Source organism: Tamandua tetradactyla, chromosome 2, assembly GCF_023851605.1.
Source record: "Tamandua tetradactyla isolate mTamTet1 chromosome 2, mTamTet1.pri, whole genome shotgun sequence".
Taxonomy (NCBI): domain Eukaryota; kingdom Metazoa; phylum Chordata; class Mammalia; order Pilosa; family Myrmecophagidae; genus Tamandua; species Tamandua tetradactyla.
The window spans coordinates 130,853,607-130,875,229 of NC_135328.1; the positions used below are offsets into that span (position 1 = coordinate 130,853,607).

The 21,623-nt window shown below is 55.1% G+C and overlaps 3 protein-coding genes across 6 annotated transcripts in view; 1 reads left to right on the top strand and 2 right to left on the bottom strand.

The window, feature by feature from the left end:
- Positions 1-2: 2 nt before the first annotated feature.
- LOC143657378 (uncharacterized) lies at positions 3-6,528 on the bottom strand. The gene is made up of 4 exons (XM_077129710.1): positions 6,338-6,528; positions 5,041-5,223; positions 3,029-3,247; positions 3-2,885 (listed from the first exon to the last, which is right to left on the bottom strand). The coding sequence occupies exons 1-4, from the start codon at positions 6,526-6,528 to the stop codon at positions 2,759-2,761; spliced, it is 720 nt and encodes a 239-aa protein (XP_076985825.1). The 3' UTR covers positions 3-2,758.
- DPP7 (dipeptidyl peptidase 7) lies at positions 6,500-11,076 on the top strand. 2 transcript variants are annotated; one of them, XM_077148960.1, is made up of 13 exons: positions 6,500-6,623; positions 7,203-7,319; positions 7,399-7,538; positions 7,625-7,788; positions 8,451-8,586; positions 8,668-8,749; positions 8,830-8,996; positions 9,116-9,176; positions 9,613-9,731; positions 9,807-9,963; positions 10,047-10,111; positions 10,335-10,405; positions 10,726-11,076. In XM_077148960.1, exons 1-13 carry the CDS (start codon positions 6,527-6,529, stop codon positions 10,856-10,858), a joined length of 1,509 nt encoding a protein of 502 aa, XP_077005075.1. In that variant the 5' UTR covers positions 6,500-6,526; the 3' UTR covers positions 10,859-11,076. The 2 variants fall into 2 exon arrangements, with proteins under 2 accessions (XP_077005075.1, XP_077005076.1); XM_077148961.1 differs by lacking the exon at positions 9,613-9,731 and having other exon boundaries at positions 9,116-9,172.
- A 1,389-nt stretch (positions 11,077-12,465) lies between these two features.
- MAN1B1 (mannosidase alpha class 1B member 1) overlaps positions 12,466-21,623 on the bottom strand; it is a 45,706-nt gene continuing 36,548 nt past the window's right edge. For 2 of the 3 annotated variants that reach the window (XM_077148956.1, XM_077148955.1), the window contains 5 exons: positions 15,673-15,863; positions 14,968-15,088; positions 14,060-14,257; positions 13,831-13,962; positions 12,466-13,261 (listed from right to left, as the gene is read on the bottom strand). In XM_077148956.1, coding sequence (XP_077005071.1) covers positions 13,058-13,261; positions 13,831-13,962; positions 14,060-14,257; positions 14,968-15,088; positions 15,673-15,863 — 846 coding nt within the window. In that variant the 3' untranslated portion in view covers positions 12,466-13,057. Of the gene's footprint in view, positions 13,262-13,830; positions 13,963-14,059; positions 14,258-14,967; positions 15,089-15,667; positions 15,864-21,623 lie in introns of all 3 variants that reach the window. The other variant, XM_077148957.1, reaches the window with a different exon arrangement.

Consider the following 21,623-nt stretch of genomic DNA (forward strand, 5'->3'; position numbering starts at 1 on the left):
TATTTTAACATTTGTTCCTATTATTTATTTATTTTAAATCCATATGTTTTACTCATCTGTCCGTACCATAGATAAAAGAAGCATCAGACACAAGGTTTTCACAATCACACAGTCACATTGTGAAAGCTATATCATTATACAATCATCTTCAAGAAATAAGGCTACTGGAACACAGCTCCACATTTTCAGGCTGTTCCCTCCAGTCTCTCCACTACATCTTGACTAACAAGGTGATATCTATTTAATGCATAAGAATAACCTCCAGGATAGCCTCTTGACTCTGGAATTTCTCAGCCATTGACACTTTATTTTGTCTCATTTCTCTCTTCCCCCTTTCGGTCGAGAAGGTTTTCTCAATCCCTTGATGCTGAGTCTCAGCTCATTCTAGGGTTTTTCTCAATCCCTTGATGCTGAGTCTCAGCTCATTCTAGGGTTTTTCTCAATCCTTTGATGCTGAGTCTCCGTTCATTCCAAGATCTCTGTCCCACGTTGCCAGGAAGGTCCACACCCCTGGGAGTCATGTCCCACAGAGACAGGGAGAGGGTGGTGAGTTTGCTGGTTGCGTTGGCTAGAGAGAGCGGCCACAACTGAGCAAAAGAGGTTCTCCTGGGGGTGACTCAGGCCTAATTTTTTTTAAATATTTTATTGACAAAACAACATATAAACACAAACATTCTTAACATTTTAACAAAAACACTCACTTTAAAGCTTCTTTTTTTCTTAATATGTGATCATTCCATTCTACATATATAATCAGTAATTCACTATATCATCAAATAGTTGCATATTCATCATCATGATCATTTCTTAGAACATTTGCATCAATTCAGAAAAAGAAATAAAAAGACAACAGAAAAATAAAACGAAAACAGAAAAAAAACCATAAACACCATACCTCTTACTCCTTCCTTTCATTGATCACTAACATTTCAAACTAAATTTATTTTAACATTTGTTCCCCCTATTATTTATTTTTATTCCATATGGTCTACTCATCTGTTGACAAGGTAGATGAAAGGAGCATAAGACACAAGGTTTTCACAATTACAGTCACGCTGCGAAAGCTACACCATTATACAATCATCATCAAGAAACATGGCTACTGGGACACAGCACTACATTTTCAGGCATTTCCCTCCAGCCTCTCCACTACATCTTGACTAACAAGGTGATATCTACTTAATGCGTAAGAATAACCTCCAGGATAACCTCTCGACTCTGTTTGGAATTTCTCAGCCATTGACACTTTGTCTCATTTCACTCTTCCCCCTTTTGGTCGAGAGGTTTTTCTCAATCCCTTGATGCTGAGTCTCAGCTCATTCCAGGGTTTTTCTCAGTCCCTTGATGCTAAATCTCAGCTCATTCTAGGATTTCTGTCCCACGTTGCCAGGAAGGTCCACACCCCTGGGAGTCATGTCCCACGTAGACAGGGGGAGTGTGGTGAGTTTGCTTGTTGTGTTGGTTGGAGAGAGAGGCCACATCTGAGCAACAAAAGAGGCTCTCTTGGGGGTGACTCTTAAGCCTAATTTTAAGTAGGCTTGACCTATCCTTTGCGGGGATAAGTTTCATATGAACAAACCCCAAGACTGGGGGCTCAGCCTATAGCTTTGGTTGTCCCCACTGCTTGTGAGAATATCAAGAATTCTCCACTTGGGGAAGTTGAATTTCCCCCCTTTCTCACCATTCCCCAAAGGGGACTTTGCAAATACTTTTTTACTCACTGTTCAAATCACTCTGGGATTTATTTTACAAACCAACAAAATCTCATGTCCTACTCAAGGTTCCATGTACGTATGGTGTTCAATAAGCTGTCGGTGACACATTTTTTTTTAACTTGCTGAGCCTTGTAAAAGCTAGTATTTTCTTTTCTTCCTGTCTTTCCATAAGCTCCCAGAGATTTTTAATACGCTTATTGGAGAAAAGCAGTTCAAAATCCTTTAGCAGAATTTACTGCACTAAAACAACCACTGGAGAGAGCAACTCTGGGCTTGGTCTCCAAAAACCCGCACCTTGGGGAGGAAGGCAGAGCCTACACACATCAAACAAGCACATTTCCCCAAAATGCTCGGACACAGACCATAAACAGACTGGGAGGTGCCAAGGGTGGAGGTGGGGGCGAGGGGGCGAACAGATGGAGGCATTTTGGGGGCGTCGGATATTGAACTGGTGAACTTATGACACTGCACATCTGTCAAAACCCACAGCACCGTGGACACACGAAGTGAGTCTAAACTCAACTTTAGCTGCTAATCACGTTATCAATATCTGTTTCCCAATTATAGGGAAGGTACCATACTTAAGTGAGTCAATAAAAACAGGAGAGGAGTGTGTGTGTGGGCGGAGGGGAATGTATGGGAACTCTGTACTTTCTGTGCAATTTTTCTGTAAACTATAACTTCTCTCAAGTCTATTAAAAGAAAACATTAAGAGGAGCATATGGGATGGGAAATCTTTGGAGAACACCATCTGCCACAGAACGATAACCCTTCACCATCTACAAGTATGAAAATCACTTTATTTTTTCCTTCACAGTTAAATGGACAGTTTGGTGGAAGGGAGAATTCTGGATCACACTCATTCTCCCTTCAAATGGGGCGTGGCTTTGCCCCCCAGCAGCCTGACACTCAGCCTGTCCTTTGGTGCCTCTTTTTCTCCCTAGGATTTAGAAACTTGCAGTGAAGTGCCCAGAAACAGCTCTGTCATGTGCCCTGCCTGGCTTGGAACTGGAAGGTGTTTTGGCTACAGGAAATTGACTCTATTAGGTTTTGGCAATTTCCTCTCCTCCATCTGCTCTCTTCTCTCTTACAAGGGCCGTCTTCTTTGGGTGATGAGATGGCCCAGGCTGTGAGGTGTGCTCTTGGGGTCCAGTCTCCCTGGGGCCGGAGCTGTGTATGGGACAGAGGCTCCACACATCTGCGGGGACCCAACCCGTAAAGCCTGGTCCCGTGGGCCTCACCCCTGTGCAAACAGGACCTTTAGCGGGATGGCTTGGGGATGGACCCCAGAGCACTGCAGAGGGAGTCCTCACCAGCAATGGCCACCAGCCATGGTGCAGAGGTCAAGGGGCCTGAGGGCCAACCGCAGAACTCCCAAACTTGAAGGGGTGCAGCCTGCTTCCGCCTCCGGTGCCACGCATCCAGCTCCCAAACGCCAAGGCAAGGAGTTCCAGCTGCTCAGCGGACTTCGGGGGCTGTCCATTGGGTGCCCGCTGTGTACCTTCTCTGATCTTTGCCCGCCAGCATCTCTCCTGAACAACAAGATGGGAGCGTCCTTAGGCTGGGTGGTCCCCAAGGCTGGGCTGGAGGGAGGAGGTGGGCACAGGGGCGCTGCCCGGTCTCCCCTGTGAGGAGGGCCTTGCTGCCGGCTTGGGGGAGCAATCAGCAGGCAGTGCCCGGCTGGCAACTCTTCAGGGTCTGCCTCTGCTGCACAAGCCGCCTCTCCTGGCCCTTGGTGAGGGGACCTGGTGAAGACGCACGAGCCTGGTCATTTCCGCCTCCCATGGGCAGGCGTCACACTCCAACCTCCCCCTCCACCCAGCCCCACTTCTCCCCTTCCCTCGCAGGGGCGGTCCTGACAATCAGCCCGGCCCCCCAACTCTGTCTCAGCATCTGCACGTGGAGGTGTACGGTGGATGTGCCTCACTGGCCCCGAGGACCCCAGCACTGGAGTAGGGCGGGGATGGTGGTCCAACCCTCCTCTCTTGGGGTGGCACCTGAGGGCGGGACAGGGGCAGGTGGGGAAGCCGGGAGGCTTCTCTGTGACTCACGCACTGAGGGGTACGGGAGAAGCCCCGGACCGCGCCTAGGACTCATACTCAGAGTGGCTGAAACTTCAAGGACAGGCAAAAGGCCTTCCAAGGCTAGGGGCCCGGATGCTAGGCATAAGTGGAACCCTGATGACACCAGAGTCAGCTGAGCCCCGTTCCAGGTGCAGGAGTCTCATCGGGGAAAGAATTCAGGAATGAGAGGGGGCCAGTAGCAGAAAGTAGTAAAGTTATTAAAGAGAGAGACTGCCTGTTAAAGCAATTAACAGGGATGAGCTCAAAGTAGAGACATGCACTGAATGGAGGGGTGAGCTTGTCTTCTAAGGAGGTTTTGCTAGGAGCAGGTTTCTGAATACCAGGGGCTTCCACACTTAGGATTAACAGGGTGCCTGCCTGGTCTGCATTGTTTCAGGAAAATTTGTTCTAGGGCAGATGTTTAACAGTCTTTATAACCCCAGACTTTGTGTTATTAGCTAAGAGTCCATTTTGGGCCCATGATTTTACAAGCTTTATGATTTTAAGGAGTTTCAGAGCTTTAGGGGAAATTCTTACTTTAGGGGGTTTGCAGTTTGCATTAATTCATTTGGAGCAGACAGGAAACCAGGCACCTGCAACTGTCCATTAACTCTTTCAGAGCTGGATAGGAAACCAGGGACCCACAGTTGTCCTACTCTGCTTCACTGGGACCCCCACACCTGGGGTTGAGAAATCTGAGGAGATGCCCTGAAGAAGTTGGCTTCCCAGACTCCCCTGAACCTTCTGATCCTAGCCCTGGTCTCCACCCACCTCAGCCCAAACCCTGGGAGGTCCGTGCAGAGGTTGCACAACATTCCCAAGGCCACATGTGAGCCTCTCTGGCCCACCTCCTCCCCACAACTTCCTGACCACAGACCTATAATTAGGATGAAGTCCAGCAAAACCCAGTTGCACAGGCCAGGGCTGATAAGGGGGAGAGGGAGTCTGCCCCAAGGAGCTGCAAGAGCCCGGCACACGCCCCTGGGGTCCAGGGCGACCGCTTGATAAGGGCTGGGGCAGGAGGCAGAGGCAGAAATGTAGACTTGGATGCACTCTCCTGAGACACCAGATTTAAAGCCTTCCAGGCAGGGACCCTAGAAGATGCTGGGAACTAAGAAAACAAATACACAAACAATCAGGGGCCCCAGTGTGGATAACAGGCAGCAGCCGGCCTGGGACACAGACCACAGCCTCAGCAGCAGTGACCCTAAGTGGCCGCGACATGGCCAAAAGCCACCAAATTCCCTAATTTTGGCCCTCACTTCCAACTCAGGACCAACAGCTCTGGAAACCACAGGGATCCACCGCACTGCCGATGCTGTGTATGCGGGGTTGGACAGAACAGCTGCTCCTGGGGCTGTGAGATGAACCTCTGCAAGATTCTCGGACCTGCCACCTCGGACCTGCCACGTCTGAAGGATTGGCAGGAGCCTGCCAGGACAGCCCTTCAAGGTAAGAGACAAGTTACTGTAGCTTGCGCTGCTACCACAAAGAAGAAAGCCTGATGTGGCTGTGGGTTCTGAAGGCAGAATATCCCACACCTCAAGAGACCACCGGGCCACCAGCGGCAGCAAAGGGCTGCGGCCACACAATCGCGCGGAGTCCACAGCGTGGGGGGTCAGTAGTGGCTGGAGAGTCACAGCGGAGTCCCTGGGCCCACCAGCAAGACCGTGACAGCCATGGTTGGGAGCCACGTCTTCTGAGAATCAGTTCTGGCATGGACGCCCGTCTTCATCTCCTCTGGTGGGTGTAACAAATGACCACCACCTGGCCAGAGGCACCACTGCATCCTTTCCAGAGGCCCCTGGGGGATCTTTCCGGCCCTTTCCCAGCTTCTGAGGCGGCACCCTGCACTGGCACATGGCCTTCCCCTGAGCCCCTCTCCTTCTCTCCCTCTAAGCTCACTTGTGGCTGGATTCAGGGCCCCAGAGGCCACCCAGGAGAGGATCTCATCTCAAGATTCTCAACTTCATTACATCTGCAAAGACCCTTTTTCCAAGTGAGGTCACAGTTCCAGGATGTATATTTCTATTTCAGGGTCCACCATTTAATCCAACGCCCATCCACTGCCCGGTAAGTACATCAGCCAGCGGCTCGGTCAGGAATGGCTGAGGAGGAAGGAGCCGAGCGCCAAGTCGCACGTGGCTCTGCAGCACCGACTCCCCTTTACCAAGGACACCCGGCTACTCCCGCCCCCTGCGTCCCACTAGCCCCTGCAGAGGGACCCGCGGAGCCCCACGCAGGAAACCGGCCCCCTCCAACTTGGACCGTATCGCGCGGTCTTCAGCACCGCCTCCAGGTACCCACGACAGCGCCTGGAGCTCGAGGGCAGCTCCGCGACCTGAGCGAGCGTGACCCGATGCCTCCAAACGGCAGGAGAACGGGGATGGGGGGTGGCGGCCACGGGGGGCAGGCGGGGCCACTTGGGCTCTGCAGGGGCGCCTGTGGCAGGTCCCACCGCCTCGCCCTGAGATCCCCCTCGACCCCCAGGCCCCTGGACTCAGGGAAGCCGCCCTCCCGGGTCACCCCTCCACAGCCCTGGGTCTTACCCCCCTGTACCTGGGGATCCCCCACCCTCGGGCCCGGAGCAGGGACGGCCTCTCCTCGGGCGCTGGGACCCACCGGCACCGGCCCGAGGCGGGTGCCAGGCGCGGGGAATGACCGGGCCCCGCCCACACACCACTTGGGCGCGCCGTCACGTGACTCGCCCACGTGACGGCCGGTCGGCCCGGAGCCGGCGGAGGCGACATGAGTCCCGCGCGTCGGACCCCTGCGCTGGCGGCGGCGCTGTTCTGGGCCCTGGCTCTGCTCGCGGAGCTGGGGCTGAGCCACCCGGTGGGGCAAAGTGAGTGCGGGGCGCGGCGGTTGTGGGCGGCGAGCGCCGGGAGGGGCTGCAGGGGAGGCCGTGGGGTGTGGGGAACGGGGCGTCCCAGGAACCTGAGCTCCAGCCTCCATCCCTGGCTGCTCCCCCCCCGCCCCCCGGCCCCGGCTGCTCGCCCCCGTCTCTCCCCCTCCCCGTCTCCCCCTCCCCGTCTTTTCCCCCCAGCTTCTCCCCCCGCCCCCGTCTCTTCCCCCCTCCGCCCGCGTCTCTCTCGCACCCCCTGACCCCATCTCTCCCCACGCCCCCACCTCCTCTCCCGTCCCTCCCCATCCCCGTCTCCCCCCAACCTCTCCCGTCCCCCTCATCTCTTCCCCCCTCCGCCCCCGTCTCTCCCGCACCCCCTGACCCCCGTCTCTCACCCACCTCCTGCCCCCGTTTCTCACGCACACCCTGAACCCCTTCTCCCTCCCCCGCCCGTCTCCACCGCATCCCCGACCCCATCTCTCACTCCGGCCCCCGTCTCTTCTCCCCACGCCCCTGCCTCCTCCCCCGGCCCCTCTCTCCCGCCCTTCTGAGCCGGTTCCGCCCCTTCGCCCTCCCCAGGCCGCGGAGGGAACCCCGAGGCCGGGCTGCGGGAGGCCTACTTCGACCAGCTGCTGGACCACTTCAACTTCGAGCGCTTCGGGAACAAGACCTTCCGCCAGCGCTACCTGGTGTCAGGTGCGGGGTCCGCGGGCCCTGGGCGGCTGGGCGGACCTGCGCCGCGGCCGCCCCGTCTCACACCCCCTTTGCCCCGCAGACAAGTTCTGGAAGCGGGGCGTGGGCCCCATTTTCTTCTACACGGGCAATGAGGGCGACGTGTGGGCCTTCGCCAACCACTCCGGCTTCATGGTGGAGCTGGGGGCCCAGGAGGCGGCGCTGCTGGTTTTCGCCGAGCACGTGGGTCCGGGCTAGGGCCGGGACGGGGGCCGGGCAGCAGGGCTGGGGCCGTGTGGCGCTCAGGCTTCCCTGCCGTCGCCCCGCAGCGCTACTACGGGAAGTCTCTGCCCTTCGGAGAGCGCTCCACGCAGCGGGGGCACACGGAGTTGCTGACGGTGGAGCAGGCCCTGGCTGACTACGCGGTGCTGCTGCAGGCGCTGCGGGCCGCCCTCGGGGCGCAGGATGTGCCTGTGGTCGCCTTCGGCGGGAGGTGGGCCCTGGGCGCCTGGGGCCTGGACGCTGTCCCCTCCCCCACCCCCTCCCTGCCGGGCCGCTCTCCCCGTCCAGCCCCCGCCTCCACGTCTTCCCCAGGGAGCTGACCCTGCGGCCACAGGCCACCCTTGCGGCAGAACCAGGCTCCACATCCAGAGGGGCCTTTCTGAACCCTGTATCCCTATTCCTAACACTTCCCTGGACCCTTTGCTCCTCTGGCCAAGGTCCCCCCCCCCCCCCCACCTCTCCCATCCAAACTTCTCAAGGTACAGATCCCAACCCAAAGTTGTTTCATCCAGGAAGCCCTACCTAGGAGTGGCCCCACTGCCTGGGAGGTCCTGGCAGCTGAGCTGGGCTGCATGCCCCGCATTCCCCTCTCTGGGGCGCCCACTGTATGGAGGTGGGGGGCTGAGCCACCCCCACCCTTCCCCACCTCCAGGGTCAAGTTTTTTGTGGGAGACTGGAAGTTTCAGGTCCTTCTAGTGGGCACTGGTCTGTGAGAGAGGGAAAGGAGAAGTGGGGTAAAGGGGAAGTGGGGTGAAGGGGAAGTGGGATGTAGGGGGGCAGGACCTGCCCTGGGGCCTGCTGGGGGGGCTGTGACAAGCGGGAAGGTCTCCAGACTGCGTTGTAACCAGGACCTCTCTGCCTGCTTGGGCCCAGCTATGGGGGTATGCTCAGCGCCTACATGAGGATGAAGTACCCCCACCTCGTGGTGGGGGCATTGGCAGCCAGCGCACCTGTGGTGGCCGTCGCGGGCCTCGGTGACTCCTCCCAGTTCTTCCACGATGTCACAGCGGTGAGTGGGTGGAGTCCTGCTGCATTTCCTGAACTGGTCTGGGCTGTTGGGCAACTGCAGAGCTGCCTCTCCTTTCTCCAGGACTTTGAGGACGAGAGCCCAGAGTGTGCCCGGCGGGTGCGGGAGGCCTTCCAGCAACTGAAGGACTTATTCCTGAGGGGAGGTGCGCAGCCCCCCAGCTGCCACTGCCCCCCCCTTGCCAGCCACCACCCTGTGCAGGGCCTGACTCTGCCCTCCCCACAGCCTATGACGTCCTGCAGCGGGATTTCGGCACGTGCCAGCTGCTGGTGGGCCAGAAGGACCTGACCCAGCTGTTCGTGTTTGCCCGCAACGCCTTCACTGTCCTAGCCATGATGGACTATCCCTACCCCACTGACTTCATGGGCCACCTGCCTGCCAACCCCATCAAGGTGAGGCCCAGTGCCCCTGGACAGAGGAGGATCCTGGCTCTCTCGGGGGGCCCCGGCCACGGGGCTGCCACGCCGAGGCTCTGGCTACTCCCCAACCACTCCGCCCCCCCCGCCCCCAGGTCGGCTGTGAGCGGCTACTGAGAGAGGACAAGCAGCTCGTCGGGCTGCGTGCTCTGGTGGGTGCGTCTGCTGGGTGGGCAGAGACGGTACCATGCAGCTTGTCCTCGGCCCTGGATGGAGCCGAGTGCGGATACCTGACTGGATGGGGCAGGGGACACAGGCTGGGGGGTGGGCCTGGCTGCAGTGCAAGCACCTGGCTGTCCCCCAAGGGCAGGGCCTAGAGGGTAGCCCCCAGCATTGGCCCTGAACTCCCAGGCACAGGGTTGGGGGTGGGTAGGCGCAGGGTGAGGGGTGGGGGTACAGAGCCCGTGGATGTCTGGCACGAAGGGGTGCAGCTCAAGGTTCCGTCCTGGGGAAGCAGGGCCAGGCGGAGTCACCAGCACAGACCCCACTTCCTAGCAGTGAGCTGCCTGGGCCCAGCCACCTGCAGACCCTCCCAGGGCAGGTGTCCTCTGGCTGTGCCTGGGCTCAGTGGAGGGCCGCCTCCCTCCCCCAGGACTCGTGTACAATTCCTCCGGGTCGCAGCCCTGCTACGATGTCTACCGCCTGTACCAGAGCTGTGCTGACCCCACGGGCTGTGGCAGTGGCTCTGACGCGCAGGCCTGGGACTACCAGGTATGGGGAGCAGCTCAGCATGTGCCCGGCTCCAAGCTGACCCCTGATCCCTGACCGGCCCACTGGTGTCCTCAGGCCTGCACGGAGATCAACCTCACCTTTGCAAGCAACAACATGACAGACATGTTCCCCGACCTGCCGTTCACGGATGCCATGCGTCAGGACTACTGCTGGGAGACATGGGGCGTGTGGCCGCGGCGGGACTGGCTGTGGACAAACTTCTGGGGGGATGGTGAGGCTGCAGTAGGCAGGGGCCTGGCCCACCCATGCCTGCTCCAGACCCAATGCCTATCTCACCTGCTCTGCCCCTTTCAGACCTCAAGGCTGCCAGCAACATCATCTTCTCCAATGGTGACCTGGACCCGTGGGCAGGGGGCGGGGTGAGTGGCTGCAGGTGGCCCCATGGGCTCCGAGCAGCCTCCACCCCCATTTCAGGCGCGGTTTTCTCTCTCGCTCCCCACTGCGCTCGCGTCCCCATCTCGAGCGTGCTTATCTTCACTCACTTTTCTCTGAGGGAGAACTCAGGGCTGTGCCCTAACCCCCGGGGTGCCGCTTGGCGCAGACCCCTCCCCGCATGCCTGATGGGGCATCTTCCCCACCCAGATCCGGAGGAACCTGAGTGCATCAGTCCTTGCACTGTCCATCCAGGGGGCTGCCCACCACCTGGACCTCAGGTGAGCCTGGCAGCCCCAGGCCCATCCTGTCCCATGTCGGGGGGGATTTGGTCTAGGGCTGGGGTCCTGAGGTGTGGGTGTGACCAGGTTGCGGGGATAACTCTGCATGGAGGGGTGAGTGGGACCACAGGCGTGGTGGGGGGATGTGGGGCTGACCCCACCCTCCCACCACCATGCTATGCAGGAGAGAGCTGGGCCCTGGCGCTGTGGGGGTATCACCTGTACTCGTGCTGGCAGGGGCTGGTGTGTGGGGAGGGTCCTCACCCCCAGGCCTCGTGGTCCTGCCTGCCAGCTGAGTGCCCTCACTGGTCCCTCCTCAGAGCATCCAACCCCGCAGACCCCCCGGCCCTGGTGGAGGCCCGGAAGCTCGAGGCTTCCTTCATCCATCAGTGGGTGAAAGCATCATCACAGCAGCAGCGCCAGGCTCCGCGTCCCCCAGAGCCCCAGAGGTGAGTGGTGGCTCTGCCCACCAAGCCGTGACCTGAACTCCTCCAGGGGTGCTGCTGGAGGTCTCCCCAGAAGACTCCGCCAGGCAGACCTGCCCCCAGTTTGCAGCTGGAGGCAGCTTCCTGGCCCCCTCTCTGGGCTCCCCATCACAGGCTCGGCCAGCAGTGGCTAGGACTGGTGGGGGCCTGGGCAAGGAAAGGGGCCAAATAAAATGTCTGTCTGTCCCTGGTGTCCTGTTCTCTGTGTGTGTGTGTGTGTCGGGGGTCCACACAACAGCGTCCGGAGGAGGGTGTGCGCTCCTCACCAGGCTACCGCAGGGTGGGGAGATGCATCTGGGCCAAGAAGCACACTGCAGATATCACCATGTAAAATAAATCACGTTTAAAAACATGGACTCCTCAAGTGTGTTATTTGGTGTTTTAGGACACTGGGGAGAAAACTCAACTTTGCCAGTGAGCAGGCTGTTTCCTGTATAGGAATCTACTGGTATCAAGGTGACTACACACTCCCTAGTCACATAAGAGGGCTGTGAAGGCACCAGCCCTCACCATGACCCCCCAGCTGTCATGGCCTGCTGCTTCCTTCCTCGGGAGAGGAACAGGTTTGGGCCCACCTGAGTTCTTCCCAGGGGCCCCTCCATTCTTTGCTCATCCAGGCCCCCTGCTCCCCAGCATCCTCTCCAGAACCCGTGACTTTGGTCAGGTAGTGGGTGTGAGGACAGGTTCCCAGTGAGCTGCACACCCTGTCTGAGGCTGGCCTCCAGATGGGGCAGCTAGCGTCTTTGTATGTGTGGGGGAAGGGGGGTGTCTCACCAGCCCATGTATGCTGCAGCTGCACCAAGCAGAGCAGTGCTGGACAGCAGATTGGAGTGGGGTGGGGGGTTGGTGATGGTGCCTGCCTCTCACAACTGACACCTACTCTTGGGGGCAATGGCTGCAGGGACTCCAGACACACTCCCTTCTCAGAGCCACCCCAATGCTGCAGAGGCTGACACACTCGGTGCCCTCACACCCAAGAGCGTCCTGTGGTCAGGTGAAGCTGGGGAGCCTCTTCCAGAGACAACAGGGCCAGCAGCCCTCACACTTCTCAAGGTTACCTAGATCCTTGCAAGGGGACCCCAGCATCAGGTCCCTGCATCTCTGCTCCCCTTTTAAGTCCCTGGGCCTAAGGAAAGGATATACAAGGAGGACCCAACCTCCCCGGGGGCCAAACCCAGCAGAGGGGGCAGAGCCTCCAGGGCAAGTGCAGCCTCTGCATGGGCCACTCATGTCCACTGCTGCCTGGACAGCCAGTGGCAGGGAGAACCTGGCCCAGCACAGGCCCCAAGCTGTGCACCTGGTGCCATGGGGCATGATGGGGAGGGGGCCACTGTCAGGGAGAGTCCCAGGACCCTGTCTGCCTGCTTTGAGGGCCAGTGGCAGCATGTTGCCCAGTTCTAGGGCCCCTGTCACACAAGGGCTGAGATCACTATCGACAGCCCCGAGACATGCTTGTCCATGGCTCCTACTCCTGACATTCTGACTGAACTAGATGCTCAACCAGACAGCAACTGCATCCTCTCCCAGCCCACCAAGCTGCACAGGGACAGAGACACGACAGGGAGACACCCCAGCTTGAAGCAAATCTGTTTTATCCTGATCAGAAAGCCCCTTCCCCTAGAAGCAGGTAGACCTCGGCAGCCCAGCCCCTCCGAGCCTCAGCAGGGTGGCCGAAGATCCCTGAGTCCAGCAAAGAAATGCCACTGGCCCTGAGCCTGGTTGCCTTGGAGTCACAGCCACCCCGACACCCCAGGCAATGGTCCCCAGGTGTGGCCTGCAGCTAGGCAGCCTATAGACCACAAACAGCTTGGCCTCTGGTTGCCGAGTGGCCCTGGGAGGGCCCATGGGCTGCATCCAGGCTTCAGGTATCCTGAGGCGGGTGAGTTCTCTCCAGGAAGGAGGCGGTGGGATTATCCTGAACCAAGACCTGTGAAGTTTCTTTCCTTCCCTGTTCTGCAGTGGTCAGCAAGCCAGAGCTGCGATGTACAGGCACTGGACATGGCCACAGCTGCCTGAGCACCTTGGGCAGGCCACAGGATAGCAGATGTGTCCAGCCCTGGGCTCTGAAGGCTCCTCAACAACAGCCCTGACTCCACGGGGGCCCTCTGTGAGCCAGCCATGCCCACGTCACCAGGGCTTCCCCTTGCTCTTGCCTTCCCCCCACCCCCTAGGCCTGGGTCCAGATGGGCAGGGGGTGGGCCTCGGTGTTGAAGACAAAGGAGTCGAGGCTGAGATATTCTGTGTCATCTGAGAAGAGCAGGTACAGGTACTTGAGTGTCTCCCCCAGGAAGAAGCTCTCCATCTTGTCTCTGGGCTCAGGCTTTCGGGGGTTCCGCACGTTGCTGATGGAGGAGTAGCCGCCTGAGGGGATCTGCATGGGAGCACGGCCGCGTCACGAACCATGATGCCCAGCCCACCCCCGTCGAGCTGAGCCATGCCCTACCCCCTGTGCGTCACCCCTGTGGTGAGCCCGCAGCCCACCAAGCAACCCCCGTGTGAGTGAGCTACCCCTGCAGTGAGCCCAGCATCCCCATGTACCCACTCCCTGTGAGCCCACAGCCCCCCTTGCTGTGGGCACAGCTAGGCCATGGCGGGCTCTGGGTTGAGGACCCCTCAGGGACAAGCTGCCTAGATATCCCCAGACACCCCCAAGTGACCAAGGCACCGACTCCCCAGGAAACAGTTGAGTGGACTGGCAAAGATCCCAGGCAGCAGGAGCTCTCTAGGACCCCCTGCTGTACATGCACCGGGGCAAGGGCAGGGAGCAGGTGCCAGGCCAGGCCCCCAGCTCAGCAGAGCAGGCGCAGGCTCTGGACCCCGGGCCGGGTGACCGCCCAGCCAGGATCCCACAGCATCTTCAAGGAAGAGGTGGCAGCGTCCTCCTACCCTCACCCTACCCTGTAGCCCCCCGAGCAGGCCCCAGTGGTGCAGCTCACCCACCCGTGTATGTGTGTTGAAGCTCTGCAGGATCTTCCAGCCCCAGTCTTGGTACTTGGGGTCCCCGGTGAGGCGGTACAGGTAGAAAAGGCTCTCCACCGTCTCGGGCCTCAGCAAGTTGTGCCTGTCTGCTGGCTGCAGGGACATGCAGTTCACGGCCAGCCCCGTCCCCACCTGCACCGTGCCCCCACCCTGTGGCGCCACCCAGGTGCCCCTGCCCCTCCCCACTCACCTTGACCTCCACGTCCTTTTGCCTCCCCTGGGGATAGATGTTGAAGTGCACGATCTCGGGGCTCAGCCCCGTCTCCATCTGGCGGTTCATCTGGTAGCAAGTCTCCATCAGGGCCTTGGCCAGCTCCATGTGGTCAGCAGGCAGCCCATGGTGTGCGCCCAGGGCCAGTGTCCCGGGCAGGAAGCAGACCAAGTGGTCCTGGAAACCACAGGGTCTCTAGCACCGCCTCCCCAAGCCCTACATCTGTGGCTGCCCACTGCCTGGCAGTCTGCCCTGCAGTCCAGAAGAGCCGACCATGTGGTCCACGTCGGCCTGAGCTGACCGTGCCAGGGACATCTCTCCTCCATGCAGCTCAGGGCCCAGAGAACCACTGAATGCCCAAGACTAAGCCCAGAGTCAGGGCAGCAAATGCTATTCGAGCTGAGGCCATAGGCTGATCACCCTGGGTCTGGGAAAGTTGTGAGGGGGCCCAGACCCCAGGAGACAGGAGAGGAGGCCTGGGTATGCCTCAGCACAGCAGGTGTGGGGTCACTGCATGGGGGAACAAGCACGTGTCCTACTTCCTGTGGGGGTCTCTGCCACCCATCTAGGCCAGCAGGACTTGCCCAGTCCCAAGGAGTTGGGGGGACCCACGTTCATACTTGCCTTGCAGTGGCCCAGCCACATGCCCACCGAGGGAGCAGGTGCTGGGCAGGGAAAGCTGGTGCGCTGGGGGACATGGGAGTGGACATGGCCCGCCAGGTCATGACTCTATTACCTTGTGTCCATCAGGAGGGAAATCCTGTCAGGTCGTGAGAACCGACCTCTGACAGCAGCCCCCAGCCAAGAGCCAGGATTCCGTCTGTCCTCCTACATGGAGACTCGACTAAGAGGCCCACATCCTTGGGCCCTGGCCAGTGAAGACTCACCATCTTGGGGCTGAACTGGCCGTGCGCGAGCTCACCCACAAAGGTGAGCCTGCTGGGCTGGGACTGCTGCAGCAGGTGCTTCTTGATGCCCTCCACGGCTTCCATGTAGTCCTCCAGGAGCCTGTCGGGGAGGAGCATGCCCTGTTACATGGATGCGGCTGGGGCTGACCCTCCTACTGAGCCACGTGGGTGACAGGCCCCCATGTGCCCAAGGGCCCCAGGCTCTCTGCAGGTGCCGTGGTACCTTCTGCTCTTCTGAACAAGAACCACGTCACCAGCCACCCAGGGGCCACCCAGCCCACACTCACGGAACAGCACTGCCTCCTACACCTGCACCTCCAGCTCCCCAGGCTCACTTCCTGGGGCTCAGCCCCAGGGCCACCAGCTGGACACGGCAGTTAACTGGTCATGTCTGGGTTTGCAAACTTAGGTGGTTCAAGTTTTGTATAGAGCCTCTAAGCTTTCCAAGGTGCACAAGAAGCGAGACCTGCGCATCTTTAAAGCTCCCTGCTGTGGGCTGCTGGGCCCATGTGCGGTGGTGGGTCCCCACAAGGAAGCCCTCCAGGCCCACTGAAGGCTGTGGGGAGTTAGGGATGCAGATTCCCAGGAGGGCCCACGCCTGGCACAGACATTGCTCCCGACAAAGGATTTGGGGAGATGGACCCTCCCAGCGCTGGGCGGAAGGGCAGAGGAGACGGGCCTCACTGCGTCTCTGTCTTCCCGCCCTGGATCCACTGCTTCAGCAGGTACTCGTAGTAGCTGTCGGCCCGGGCACCCAAGGTGAACACGCCCAGGTGCGTGAAGAGGCCGCTGTGCGTGCTGATGAACATGGGCACCAGCCCGTCCTTCTTGCCGGACAGGGAGTGGACGTGCCTTGTCACCTCCTGCACAGCCTCCTGCAGGGGGCCATGGGGGAGAGAGGTGAGGAGGTGTGAGGAAGCAGAGCTCGTGGGGATGCAGCCTCCCCGTGACTGACTTATTCCCAGGAACATCCTGGCCACCACAAAAATATGCTTCAGATACTGTTCGCATGGACAGGCCCAGAGACACCAGAGGGTCTGACCACAAGCTGACTGTCCCTGACATGGGGTATGCGCCACCGTCAGTGCAGCTGGCCCAGGCCACCAGGTACAGCCTCCCAGGCAGGATGCAGATGTGCAGCCAGCATTGCTGCTAAGGACACCAAATGCCCCTGGCAAACTCGTGTGCATCCTCCGAGGCCCGGCTCTGGCCTTGGATGGCAATGCAGACCATGCACACAGCTGTCCCAGCACCTGTGGCACGTACAGCAAGACATCTGTCTCTGTCCCACTCCCATGGCATCCAACTCGAAGACAGGCTCTCTCATCCTCTTTTTATCTTCAACACCCAGCAAAGGCGCTGGGGAAGAAGAGGTGCACAGCAGAGGGATCACAAGCAAAGAGCACAGACCTCAGGTTCCTGGTGTGGATGACTGAGTCCCACTCCCCTCCAGGGGCTGGGCTCACCCTCACTGTCCAAGGGCTATGGTCATGGAAGTGGGGCCCAACAGCCTGGATGACCGACCCACCCGGACTCTGCCTTCTGCCTGATGTGGGCACCATGCCTTGGCTGGCCACACCCCGTCCTGCATGGCATGTGGGCAGAATGTGGTCCTCCCTAGGGGGAAGATGTGCAAACCGGAGCCCCTCAGGATCAAAAGCAGTGGCTGCCAGGGCACTGGCCAACAGTTGAAGCAATTCCCGAACCTGTGTGTTACTTCAGGTTTGAAACTTAACCTTACATGTCAATTTTACTTAAGAACATTAATCCCAAATTCTAAACAGTTCTGAAAGCAGAATCTGAGAACATAGCAAGTAATGCGCTGTGACCACATGACGGTGGCCCTGGATCGCACATCAGGGTATTAGGGACAATCCTAACTAATAAAAACAGGAAGAGATGGACAATTCTTTTAGAAAAACACCTGTGAACCTCACAGTTAACTGCATGTTTACCAACCAACACCAGGAGCACTCATCAAGGTCAAGAACCCAACAAAGAAGACCAATATCTGACACGACCTTGCAGTTACGATCTGAACAGGTGGTGAAGACAATGATAAATGCACTGAACTGTAGGGGAGGGTGAGCTGACCAATCCTCCAGCTGCAGTGTGTGGTAAGGCTGCTGGGAAACCTGGCCGGAACAGGGTCTCCATGCAGAAACTGAGAGACCTCCAAACACAAGAACCAATAAATGAAAGGTCTCTTTGTAAGAGCAACACAAAGAGCAAATGTTCACAAAAGCTAAGCAAGAAATGTGCAATAATCATACCAAGTAAAATAAACACTGCTGGGGAGCAAAGGCTCTGATCACGTGACCAGGACGTCAACTCGTCCCACATGACCCAGAACCTTGCTGCCACTGGGGGGGTTCATCAGACTTAAGCAAGTTTCTAACTGCAGAAAACAAGACACTCAGGAAAGATTTTCAAAAAGAAAGCAAGAAGGGTTACTGATCTCATTAGGCATTAAATTTGGTTATAAGACTACACGTCAGAAAGAAGGGCCATGGAGATATCAGTGGAAACAGCAGCGTGAAAGCCTCTAAAACGTCTCTTCTCCATAAAAGGAACAAGAAATAAAAATCAACAGAATCAACTTTTACATAACTGTGGTAGTTAGGTTCAGGTGTCAACTTGGTCAGGTGAAGGCACCTAGTTCTGTTGCTGTGGTCATGAGCCAATGGTACGTGAACCTCATCTGTTGCTGATTACATCTGCAGTCGGCTAGGAGGCGTGCCTGCTGCAATGAATGACATTTGACTTAATTGGCTGGTGTTTAAATGAGAGACTCAACGTAGTACAGCCCAAGCAGCTCAGCATACCTTATCTCAGCACTCCCAGCTCAGCCCAGGCCTTTGGAGATGCAGAAAGAAATCACCCCAGGGAAAGTTGTTGGAACCCAGGGGCCTGGAGAGAAGACCAGCAGAGACCATCCTGTGCCTTCCCATGTAAGAAAGAACCTCAGATGAAAGTTAGCTGCCTTTCCTCTGAAGAACTAACAAAATAAATCCCCTCTAATTGGAGCTGAAGGGATACAGACTGTGCAACAGGACTGGATACAAAAACTCAGAAATGGACAGCACAATATTACCTAATTGTAATGTAATTATGTTAAAACATTGAATGAAGCTGCATGTGAGCTATAGGTTTTTTTTTCTCTCTATTATCATTTTATTTCTTATTCTGTTGTCTTTTTACTTCTTTTTCTAAATCGATGCAAATGTACTAAGAAATGATGAATATGCAACTATGGGATGATATTAAGAATTACTGATTATATATGTAGAATGGAATGATTTCTAAATGTTTTGTTAGTTTTTTTTAATTAATAAAAAAATAAATAAATAAATCTCCTTTTATTAAAAGCCAATCCGTCTCTGGTGTGTTGCATTCCAGCAGCTAGCAAACTAGAACAATAACTGAAGAAACTAAGCAAAGACTTGCAGCAATCCAGGACACATTTATGCAAGAAAATGGCTGAATTTTGGTGCCAACAGCAAGTCCCTATTCCCACCTCCCTTCTCAGCTCCACACTGAAAACCAAAAATTGCAATCACAGTGAAATCCAGCTGCCTAGAAGCCACTGGAGAGGCCCATTGGAAGCTCCTTGGAGCTCCCTCAGAGCTTCTTCCCAGAAAACTATCTTTACCTGAACTGCCTGGAGGTTCCCTGGGAGAACACTGAGACACCGTCTTTTATTGAACCTGACTCAGAGATGGCCCAGTGTAAAAGGCCTTTGCCCCTGGGTGTGTGTTAAAAACACTTAGAAGGAACTGGTTTGCCTAGTGGTTGCCTGGGGTGGTATATAAAAACTGACCAAAAAGCTTGAAAGAAAAATTTGTAGAATGAGATGTCTACAGGGGGCTCTGCAAGGCTCCAACCTTCCCGAGAACACAGAGGGCCTGCCCCCGTGTGCACATGCCCCCCGCTGACCCGGATGCCTGCGAGGTGAACTGGCCAGTCAAGTGTGGAAGGCACCCCTCGGCAAATGTAGACCCTCAACAGAGGCCGGGGGACTTACTGGTTCCAGGTATTTAAGGAAACCTCTGTCCAATCACTGGCTGACCACTAAGCTAACTGAGCACAGACTTCAGTGAGCACAAACAGCAGTAAGAATTTTACAAAATTAGCTCAGAATCTAAGTCACCAAACATCCACGGCAACAAACCCTGGGGAAGGAAGCCCTGATGTCCAGAACTGCCACATAATATTCTTTACTATATCCAGTTGTCAAAAAAGAAAATTGCAAGACATGAAAAGAAACATCGAAAACAGAAACTGCCCTGAGGAAGCTTTGCTTAGTAAGTATAAGAATATACTTATATATTATAAGTAAGTATAATATAAGAATATACTTATATTTTAAGTATATTCAAAGATCTAAAGAAAACCATGTCTAAAGAATTAAATGAGAGTATGAGAATGATGTTTTACCAATTATAGAACATTAATAAGGAGACGAAAATAATAAAAAAGAACCAAGAGAAATTCTGCAGTAGAAAAATACGATGAATGAAATGAAAAATTCACTGGAGAGGCTAACCAGCAGATTCAAACAACAGGAAGAAAGAATTGACAAAACTGAAGATTGCTCAATCCAGATTATTCAATGTGAGGAAGAAATAAAAAGAATAAATAAAAATGAGCAGAGCCTCAAAGAACTCTGGGACACCATGAAGCATACCCACACATACATAATGGGAATCCCAGAGGAGACAAGAGGAAGGGGCAGAAAGAATCTTTAAAGAAATATGTAGCTGAAAAACACCCAAATTTGATGAAAAAACTTAGACTACACATTCATGAAATTCAAACTCCATGTAGAAAAAACCAGAAAAGACCCATACCTAGACAGAGTGCAATCAAACCACTGAAAGAAAAGACAAAAAGAGATTCCTGAAAGCAACAAGACAGAAGCAACTCATGACATACAGGCTCCTTGATAAGATCACCAGCCAATTTCTCACCAGAAACAATGGATCCAGAAGCTGTGGGAAAGACTGCAAACCTCGAACGTTATATGCAGCCAAACTATCCTTCAAAAACGAAGGAGAGGGTGCATGGGTGGTTCAGTGGTAGAATGCTCACCTTTCATCCGGGAGACCTGGGTTCTATTCCTGGACCATACACCCCCCCCCCCCCCAAAAACGAGGGGGGGGGGGTGCAAGGGTAGTTCAGTAGTAGAATTCCTGCCTGCCATGCAGGAGGCACGGGTTCAATTCCCAGTCCATGCAATTCCCAAAAAACAAACAAGCAAAGAAAGAAAAAACAAACAAAAATTCAACAAATAGTGCTGCAATAACAGGATACTCACATGGAAAAAACAATGAAACGTGATTCCTACCATAGAGCATACCAAAAAAAAATGAAGGCGAGGGCAAAACATCCCCAGATAGAAAGGAAGGAGACAGATTCTAGCACCAGCAAACCTGCTATACAGGAGACAGAAAAGAAGCCCCAGGCTGGAAGGAAAGTGCGACCGACAGTGGCCCAAATCCACACGGAAAAACAAGAATGTCCATCACGGTGATGGCACAGGTAAACATGAAAGGCAGCAAAGTGTATTTTTTGCTTGTGTTTTTTTCCCCTCCTATATGATTTGAAAGACAAAGGCATAAAGCAATAATTATAAGTTTGTTCTTTTGGGGATAAAGTGTATAATGATGTAACTTCCATGACAGTGTGCCAGTTTGAATCTGTTGTGTACCCCAGAAATGCCAAGTTCTTTGATCTTCATTCAATAATGCTGGGTGGGAGCTTTTTTGTTGTTTCCATGGAGATGTGGCCCATCCAATCATGGGTGGTAAATTTTGATTAGAGGTTTCCACTGAGATGTATCTCCACCCATTCAAGGTGGGATTGCTTACTGAAGCGCTTAAGAGGGAACCATTTTGGAAAAAGCTGTAGAGCCCAAGCAGCCAGAGACCTTTAGAGATGAAGAAAGAAAATGCCCTCAGGGGAGCTCTGTGAAACAAGAAGCCTGGAGAGAAAGCTAGCAGATACCGCCATGTTCGCTATGTGCCTTTCCAGCTGAGAAAAATCCTGAATGTTACTGGCCTATTTGAAACAAGACATCTTTCCCTGGATGCCTTAGACTGGACATTTCAATAGCCTTCCTTTTAATTTGGACATTTTCACAGCCTTAGAATACGTAAACCTGCAACTTAATAAATTCCCCCTTTTTAAAAGCTGTTCATTTCTGGTATATTGCATTCCAGCAGCTTGCAAACTAAAACAGACAGTAACATCACAAAGGAGTGGGGAGATAAGGGACTTACACAGAAGCAAAAACTTTTTCTTTATTGTTGAAATTAACTCTGTATTAATTCAAACTAGACTGTTATCAATTAAGATATTAACTGTAATCCGCAGGGTACCCATTAAGAAATTAATTTCAAGGAAGGAAATAATGCAGGAAGAAACACAAAGAAGACATGACACTCAGAAAACAAACAAAAGGTAGATATGATTCCTATCTTACCACTGATTATGTTAAATATAAAGGGAGAAACTGGCAGAATGTATTAAAAAAACATGTTATGACTGTATGCAATCTCCAAGAGACATACTTTAGACACAAAGACACCATGTTAAAAGTAAAAGGATAGAAAAAGATAGATCATGGAACACAA

What these genes read in the sequence shown, in the direction of transcription:
- DPP7 (XM_077148960.1), top strand. Translation starts at nt 6,527, where the DNA reads ATGAGTCCCGCGCGTCGGACCCCTGCGCTGGCGGCGGCGCTGTTCTGG. An exon ending in TCTTCCACGATGTCACAGCG is followed by an intron (nt 8,587 to 8,667) that starts GTGAGTGGGTGG and finishes TCCTTTCTCCAG; the next exon opens with GACTTTGAGGACGAGAGCCC. An exon ending in GCCCACCACCTGGACCTCAG is followed by an intron (nt 10,406 to 10,725) that starts GTGAGCCTGGCA and finishes GTCCCTCCTCAG; the next exon opens with AGCATCCAACCCCGCAGACC.
- LOC143657378 (XM_077129710.1), bottom strand. Translation starts at nt 6,528, where the DNA reads ATGTCGCCTCCGCCGGCTCCGGGCCGACCGGCCGTCACGTGGGCGAGT. An exon ending in CGAGGGTGGGGGATCCCCAG is followed by an intron (nt 5,224 to 6,337) that starts GTACAGGGGGGT and finishes CTTACCTTGAAG; the next exon opens with GGCTGTCCTGGCAGGCTCCT. An exon ending in CTGTTGGTCCTGAGTTGGAA is followed by an intron (nt 3,248 to 5,040) that starts GTGAGGGCCAAA and finishes CTTGTTGTTCAG; the next exon opens with GAGAGATGCTGGCGGGCAAA.